This window comes from Centrocercus urophasianus, unplaced genomic scaffold (genome assembly GCF_019232065.1).
Source record: "Centrocercus urophasianus isolate 14NV4802_14NV808 unplaced genomic scaffold, USGS_Curo_1.0 seq_16, whole genome shotgun sequence".
NCBI lineage: Eukaryota > Metazoa > Chordata > Aves > Galliformes > Phasianidae > Centrocercus > Centrocercus urophasianus.
Genome location: NW_024884711.1, coordinates 25,210,605 through 25,219,464, shown reverse-complemented (window position 1 = coordinate 25,219,464; position 8,860 = coordinate 25,210,605). Strand labels below are relative to the sequence as shown.

General features: G+C 36.7%; 1 protein-coding gene across 1 annotated transcript in view; it reads left to right on the top strand.

The window, feature by feature from the left end:
- The window catches only part of VPS50 (VPS50 subunit of EARP/GARPII complex), a 67,446-nt gene extending 62,480 nt beyond the window's left edge, over window positions 1–4,966 (top strand). Inside the window, exons 26-28 of the mRNA XM_042817211.1 lie at window positions 766–887; window positions 1,569–1,758; window positions 4,223–4,966. Of these exons, the coding sequence (XP_042673145.1) occupies window positions 766–887; window positions 1,569–1,758; window positions 4,223–4,342 (432 nt within the window). The 3' untranslated portion in view covers window positions 4,343–4,966. The remainder of the gene's footprint in view (window positions 1–765; window positions 888–1,568; window positions 1,759–4,222) is intronic.
- The last annotated feature ends 3,894 nt before the right edge of the window (window positions 4,967–8,860 follow it).

The following is an 8,860-nucleotide window of genomic DNA, read 5'->3' as shown; positions in this document are numbered from 1 at the left end:
ATATAACATCCTGAAAAATACTAAGTTGTCATAAGGAGGTCTGTCCAAAATTTTCATTGTTCTTGCTACTAGCAGAAATAAGTACAGTGTCTTGTCTTTACTGGAGTGACTATGTGCTGGTTAAAGCACAGCACTGTGGTACTCTGCTTCCTCTTGCTCAATTCCTCTTTCAGAAAATTTGTGTTAAATACCAGTTATTTGGTCAGAAACTAGTTAAAATGGTCACTGAAATCACCAACTTAGTGGTTATTCTCTTGTTTGTTTGCTAGGAAAAACAAACAACAACAAAACTATGAGATTCTAGCATTGGAACAAAAGCACTTGAGTTATTTGATATCTTTTTAAAAGTGATAGAGGCATTAGTTCCTGGCAGCCGACTTCAATTTGCGTTGCAGTATACTGCTGAACTGTTTGATTTTGTTTGTTTTTTAGAGGGTGCTTTCAGCTCTTACTGAAGCACCTGGGAATTTTTTGATGCAAAAGGCTGAAGAATGAAAACCGATTGCAATATTTTTGAGGTTCTCCCTGAAGGCTGATGGGGCAGGTTTTTAGATGGATAAAAGCTTATCGCTGGATTTTCTTCAGTGTCTGCATATTGGCTTTCCAAAAGTTAAAGATGAGTTTAGAGAGTGAGGCAATGAGAATGTTTTTTTCCTATTTTTGTGTGTATGTGGTTCATTTTTTCCTTATTTATTTATTGCTAGGCATTTGTAGAGTATGATGTTTTAAATGCTAATGGAATTATGATCTTACATGTTTTATCAGGAATTTGAAGAATTTAACAGAAGGTTGAATGAGGTATCTAAGAGAGTCCGTATTCCACTAATAGTCTCAAATATACTTTGGGAGCACTGCATGCGCTTGGCCAATAGAACTCTTGTGGAAGGGTAAGTAGCTCATGAAAGTCTTGGTCTTGAGTAAGTATGTCTGTAATGATAATGCTTATGTCATGGTATTAAAGTTTCTAATTTTTGTAGTGCATTGGTAAGCTGTTGAGTTTTTGAGGATAAAGTGTAATTGTCAACATCTCAATGAGATGCTGGTATTTATCTTTTCCAGGAAGTAAGACAATTGCTAGGAACAGAAGTTGTTAACTTTAGCAGTTACTTTAGGGTAGCCATGGGGCAGAAGTTTTCTAACTTCATTGGGAGCAAAGAGGAGTCCTAGTTGATTTGGCTAAATACAAACTGAAATACTTAGCCAGCAACTTAGCTTAGCTTAGCTTATTCCTAACTTGCCACCAGTTTCCCAGCCTTTTTAGAGTTGGTGTTGTAGTCTTTTCGTTCACTACTTGTCTGTGCTGTCATTTTCTGCATCATAGAGTATGTTCTGTATTCCACTCTTTTTACTCAATGTTTCCATATTTTTTCCTGTGTACGTGGGGTCCTTAATTACAGGAGAGTATGGAAGAATGGGATGGGAAAAAGTGCAACAGGTAGACACAGGGTAAACAATTATATTGCTCCTTGGGGTTTGAAGGACTAAATTAAACAACTTTGAGAAGTAAGATTCATTTTTATTTATTTATTTATATTTATTGTTAGTTTCTACTGTGTTTCTTTTTTCAGTTATGCTAATGTGAAGAAATGCAGCAATGAAGGACGTGCCTTGATGCAACTGGACTTTCAACAATTCTTAATGAAACTAGAAAAACTAACAGACATTAGGCCTATTCCAGATAAAGAATTTGTAGAGACCTACATTAAAGCCTACTACTTAACAGAAAATGACATGGAGCGCTGGATAAAGGAACACAGGGTAAGAGTTAAATTTTAAATTTTTTGCTGTCTTTTAGGAGGATTCCCAAGAATGGTGGAATTATGCTAACAACTCTTAGTGATTAATTCTGTGTGCTAAAAATGATCATACTCATATGTGTATTCGTTATAATCAAATCGTATGGCGTGCAGTATAAACATATATATGTGTGTAGATATATGTTTATTATCATATGAAAGTACCTTGATTTAGAAGGAATAATTTTGACAAAAGGAAAATCTAGGTTTATTTACCTTTTCTACCAATTACCATTCCATATCTCTTAAGATGATAGAATTCATCCCAGGAAGACATGCTATGAATGGTAGTGTCTGGCTTTAGCAAAGGTAGGCCATCCGGTACTCCTTACACAAGAAATTCCATGTAGGAATTACTGCTGATCTACCTGGTATTCTGAGATGGGTTGAAGCCAAAGAAAACTTTTTTCTACTCCTTAAGCAGCACCTCTGGTTCAATACAGGCAAAAGAAGCAGATGGATCCCAGGCATCTGAATCCTGTATACTCTGTAAAATCTGTTTCATAGTCTCAGCAATGACCCAGACTTTTGTGTAAATCAATACTGAGATTAGAACATCAGTGAGGGAAAAGAAATGCCTGTGTTGGTATGTACATCTGATAAAAATATTGATTTGATAGTCTTTGTTGTCAGGAAAATTATGTGCTGAAAATAAATTTTAGATCTGACAGATCATAGCTATGCAGTGCTGGAGGGAGCATCTGCCCAATCTACTAATAGTACTGCATTACAGGCCAGTGTTGCACTGGAGGGGGGGGGTGGAGAGGCTCAGGCCAGTAAATGTTCTGGTTTTTTACTGTGTTGTTTTTTTTTGTGTGGTTGCTTTTTTAACTGTGAGAATGTAAGATTTCTTCAGAATGCACCTATCTGTTATTTTCAGACATTGGTTTTGATTCTGAAGATACTTTTGTTGTAGGTAGTTGATCATTTACAATTTTGAGAGTTAATTGAAGTCATTTGTCAACCTGTTCTTCAGACACTATCCCTGTAAAAGTTGCTCTTTTATGCAATTGAATTAACAAGGCAAAATCACCAGGGAGTAGGCATAATCCGTTTTTGGTTTGAACTCTGTGTAAGTGTATGTATTATGGTTGGAAATTATTGGTGCATTATAGATGAAGATAGTACGATGTGATTTGAGTAGGAAGTTTTCATAAGATAATCAAGAATCTTACCATAACTGCACCCTACTGTATCAAGAAGTTTGCCACTTGGGCTGGGCTGTTCTGGTTGATTACTGTACTTCTGATACCAGGACGTTTTTAAATGTGTATGAGTGGGATGAGCATAGGTACACCAAATGCTTCTAGGAATGGGTCTAAGAAAATGATCTGATGTATTTGGGCCAACTTTCCTCTGGTTAGCTTCCATCCTTTACTAAAGCTGAGAATACTTGTTTTCTGTCCAGAATATACCAAAGTGAATAAACTCATCATCAAGAAGTACAATTTGAAATTAGGCCTTTAGAAGTGGGCAACTTAAACAGAGTTGTAAGGCAGAATGCATGATAGTCATTACTTTTTCTTTCTTTGACAAATAAAACTGAATCAGGATCAACTTTGCTATCTGAGATAAGACTTCATTTGTGTTTTCAAAGCATTTGGCATGCTTTCAGAGCAGCATAACCTAATAATTATAAGACTATAAGCAATTGTCATGCTGTTAGAGCTGGTCCACTGTCAAAATAAGAAGTCTTTTAAAATGGAGCATTGGGAAATCTGTATTTTGGAATTATTTTAAACCCAGCTTGAAAGGGATGAAAAACATTTTCCTGAAATACAGTTTTCCCTGTTATACCTGGAGCTGTGAGAGAGACTGTGAGCTGTGTTTGGTGATCTACATGGAAAAACTAGTTTAAATCTTTGAAAATGCTAAGGGTGAAGGTAGTACTGGTGAATGTGGGTTTTGACAGGTGTTAAGAATTCTTGTAATATTTTGTGTCATTCTTTCCTCCTTTGTCATGTACTGAAGTTAATGTTGCTTGAAGGCCCTGTAGACAGAACTATTTAAAAGCTTATCAGAAATATGATGCCAAAATAAAAAAAGATCAAGTTTTGTCACAGTTGTTAGGAAAATGTGGTGTTTAAAACTTATTTCATTTGCATGTGTATCTCTCACCACACCTCCAAAAGAATGGAAAATGCATTATGAATTGATTTAGATATGTAACTATTACTTTGTGAACTCAATCCAATACTACTAAAATTGTAGGCATTTTCCATTATATTCTGCCAGGCAGCAAAATACAGTTTTGTACTTCTCTCTCTCCAGACCTGACCTAACTAATGCTTTGAGTCTCTCTTGTTTCCTGATTGCTGCTATCATTTGAAAAGCCCACAGAGTGTGCATATCTAGTTTTTAATTTTCAGTCTTTGTCCACTGTTCTTATTCTGCTTGCCATAACATAATCTGCTTTTATTTGCCAGGAATATTCCACTAAGCACCTGACAAATCTGGTGAATGTTTGTCTGGGGTCTCACATCAACAAGAAGGCAAGACAGAAGCTGCTGGCTGCTATTGATGACATAGATAGGCCTAAAAGATAACTGGAGAGAGTTACTTTCCGTTTACTCTTGTACCTTTTTCTGTTCACATGAAGCATGCAGACAAATGACAGATGGACTAACGACAACATTGTCTTAAAAACCATTGTGCATGACTTTTCTTATCAGCATTGGAGACACTCTGAATTGGCATAATGTTCTAAAATACTACTTTTTTAACCTGTAAGAATCCTTTTCTTATGTATTTTTCTGTTTTTTGTTATTTGCCCTTAGTAAAGGGCCGCTCTTTGTGTATCATTGGTGAAGTGTATATTTTGAAAAACTGTATACTGTAAGTAAAACCAAAATCAGAGAGAAACACATTGGCTTAATATATAGTTGATGCTCTTTTTTAAAAGGGCTATTTGAAAATATGACGTTTTCCTCACTGCTTTTCCCCTCAGAACTTGTGCTTTATTATGGACCAGTGTAAAATGAAAGAAAATGTACATCTTTGAACAACATATCTTGCATGTGGATTAAGAATATAGATCAATTAAAAATGCTCATGTTGATGTATTTCATCTTTATATGTATTTAAAAATGTTTATTTCAGAATTAATATAGTCATATCAAAATTATTGACTTCAGATCAGTCGAGGTAATAAATACTGTACACTAAAACGAGTTATTTGTGGGACTTTTTTTTACCTCATTTAGCAATGCAAAACAACGCGTGTTATAAAAAGGAGTGTTGTTACTCTCATGTCACTTCTCTTTTGTACCCCTACCACTCTTTCCTGTTTCCAAAGCAGTAATGCCAGAGAATAATGGAATTTTTTTTGGCTGAATTTTTGGATGGATAATCTTAGTATTTTTTGCTCTGCTATAGACTCCTAGAATGATCCTGAGCATGTCAAAATCCCCTGGCTGGGTATTTGTCCTAGAAATTGATTTGTCAGAGCATCATTGACCACTGAGGCTTTCAAATTTGCCTTCAGCAGAAGAACCTGTGTTCTGAATACATTTCTACTTTCCTTGCAATGTTCCTTGCAGATGAGATGCTTGGGGACTGCTCAAACTGTCATAGCAAACCAGAAAAATTCTCAAGATGATCTGAATTAACTTAAATAAAGGCTTTAATATTCATTAAGATTTTTCTTATACTCTCAAGCTCTGTTCCAAGTCTTTGCTTTTCAGTATATAATGATTTAAATATTAAAAAATTATTTTGTAACAAACATTTTTCTAATCTGAGGCCCTTTAAAAGACAATATGCTAGCAATGAGCTAACAGATAAAATAATTTACATAGGATACAATCCACTAATGTAAATGACACGATAAACTCTCATTTTCAATACTTCCCATTGCACTGTTTAATTAAAACACAAGAGAATCAGCGCTTACTGAAAGTCAGCAGTACCAATGGACTGGAATGGAAATTGCCTCATGGAATCAGATAATTGTTCTTTTCTGTAGGTTAGTTTCATCTTCAGACGTGATGAATTCTGAGCATCATTGTGCAGTTTCCTTGAAAAGCCTCTATCTGGTTTTAGAGCAGTAGAATTTACATTTTTAAATATTGACTGTGTAGCATTCATCTCCCTGTTCATCTGTATTTTAATAAGATTTAAAACAAAGTTAAGCACCATTCTGTATAGCCCATGCTGTCATTCTGAGTTCTATTGAAAACTTGTTGCCTGTGGATGCGGTGAAGCTCAATCACTTTTACCCTCATTAAAGAGGTGATTAAAAAAAAAAAAAAAAAAAAAAAAAAAGGAAAAGTGTAGTTCATTTTAAGTGAGGACTTTTGCGTCAGTGCATCTGCCCTGAAGTCAGATCCTGAACAAGAGCTCTTGGAAGAAATAGAAATGTGTCAGAGACTGTTAGTGTAAAATCTGTTCCAATTTCCTTCTCGTGGCTGAAAGAAGGAATTTAAATAACTTTCTCCTGAAGTATTTGGGTTGCTGTAATTTGTTTGCTCACCAAAAGGTAGGAGTGCAAGCTCTGATTGGAATGTAGGGTCAAGGAGGAGGAAAGAGCAATTGCACAAGTCCTGGTAAGGAGCAATTTTTGATAACGTATCTATAGATTGGCTCATTTTAAGCCCCAAATAATAGAATGAGCAATGTTAAACTTGTGAAACAATTTTTTGATCATCTTTCATATGTGCCTCAGAATTTATTATGTTCTCTAGAGCAACCCCCACTTGCTGCCCAATATTGATGCTAAGGGATAAGCTACATACAGCTTAAAAGCTTTCACGTTTCTCAGTCCTGAGTGACTTAATGAATCTGAGTTTGGGCTAAATGTAAAATTATTAATTTGCTATATGTTTGCTTATAGCTGCCACAACCTAAAATGACAGTTCTTTTTGCAGACCATTGATTTTTTTGGCATCTCTATGAAATAAGAAGTTTTATGACTTTTCATGAGAGCATAGTTTAAAATGTCCCTTTGTACATCGCAGAAGGGCTTCAGAATACTTTAATAATGGAGGATGACTCCTTTCAGTCTCCAGGAAGGCTGACCAGCACTGCAGAGGTGGTCAATTCATATGCCAATGAAAAATTTAAATCCTGTTCCTCAGACAGTGAGTATTCCGATATTCACCAAGGTCACCTGGAGCAGAGATGAGGAGTTTTCAAGACTCTGGATAGGCAAAACCTGATAACTGTAGACAGCTGTAAGCCTGGCATCTCAGTTGCAGCCAGTGGTTATGAAGTTGTCTGATGAGGCAGCAACTGGGATAAAAATAGTGGGAAACTGACTGGTCCGCTTCTGTGACCTTGTGGGAGGCTCAAGTTCTTGCTCCAGTGTAGGTTTTATTATTCAAAGCAGAATGGCGTTGACAGGAAGAACCATCTTGGACCAGCAGTGCTTCAGCTGGTGGGTTGGTGTGATGAGCAGCACCTGCGATGTGTGAGTTCCAGTGAATGTGAGTTAAGGGCTTGTTTTCGCCTCCTCCCTTTTAGACAAGCAGCTAAATTTCCAGGTAATTGACTATTTTGGGGTCCTTTCTTCCCATGACAGAGGGAGTCTTTCCATATGTAAAATAAAAGGCCTGGCTTGCTTCAGATCTGCTTAATAAAGCCTAAATGTGAGGTGTAAGTCAGCTTCTGACTGCTTTTTAACATTTCCCTTTTTGGAGAAAAAGGGAAGCAGGATCAGTGGCTGTCTCAAAGCTTTCTGTGAAAGTTCGGCCTTGCCTTGCAGCTTACACAGATGTGAATGACAAAGGCACATCTCATGATAGCAAAGATAGGGTTTATTTACTGCAGGATGTCTGTGGATATGCGCTGTGCTTGTCTTACTGCTACGGGACACAGCTATAAATATTCCCTCCTCATCCTGCAAAGGTGTTGTGTTGAGGTCATTCTCCCTTGACCCTCTGCTCATGGTTAATGTTCATGAAATTTCTATGTTGCAAGCTGTGCTTTGATAACAAGAAATTAGAATAAAACCAGTAAAAAAAAAAAAAAGATCTCTCCCCCCCAGAAATAACCAGAAGATTAAATTGATAAATAGTGCTGTCCCCAGCTAAATCCTCAAAAAAACTGAATGTCAGCAGGCACCTGCTATGTAATAAATGATGCAAACAGAGATGGATAAAAAATGCCGATTTATTGTGTGTGGGTGATAGTATCTATGTTATTTATAACCACAGCTCGAAACAGCATAGCGTGAAAGCTAAACACTGTGCTAGACACTATGATTATGGAACAAGTGTGGAGATAACATAGTTTGCAAACTGCAGAGTTTCCATGCTTACTGGCTATTTAAGGACATTTCTGAATGTCTTGGTTTTGTAGAGCCAGAGCTGCTTTGCATCACGGCAGGGACTCCATTTTTCAGTATCTCCTCCTTGAGATCCCAGCGAGAGTTGAAGCAGTATCTTTCAACCGAACGGAAGACCTGGCAAATCTGTATTTTTTTCAGACCTGATGGGTCTGAAGTTTTGGTCTGATCTTTGCATATGTGAAAGGAAAAACAACATTCAGAGCAAAGAATTACTGATCCACGTCTTATATTTGTAGATGAATTTGCATAGGTTTCAATGTTGCTGGATTTAAAGCTGGCAAACTACTATCTAAATGTGAGTTGATCTTCGAAAAGTAAAATGTGTGAACAAGCTGGAGATGCAGGACAAAAGACGCAGTGAAGTGCCTCCTTCAGCTGTGCACAAAATTAATACAAGATCAGAAATGCAAAAGGACTTGATATTTCTGAAGATTTTTTTGTAAGTAAATCAAAAGCTCTTAGTTGTGTGCATCTCTTGCACAGTATAGCTTGGTGGGCATGGTGGTGGTGGGTTGGCAGTTGGACTAGATTATCTTAGAGGTCTTTTCCAACCTTAGTGATTCTATGGATACATGATTTTATGATCTCCTGGCTCATAAATAAAACTCAATACTTTGCTTATGTTTCATTAAAGAATAGAATAAAAATGTCAGCTCAGCCATAAGTGAAACAAATCCTTGTACAGGGATCTGATTAATGTTTATAAATATCTGAAGGAAGGTGGGTGGCAATGGTCATGAGGCCATGCTCTTCTCAGTGATGCATAGTGATAGGACAA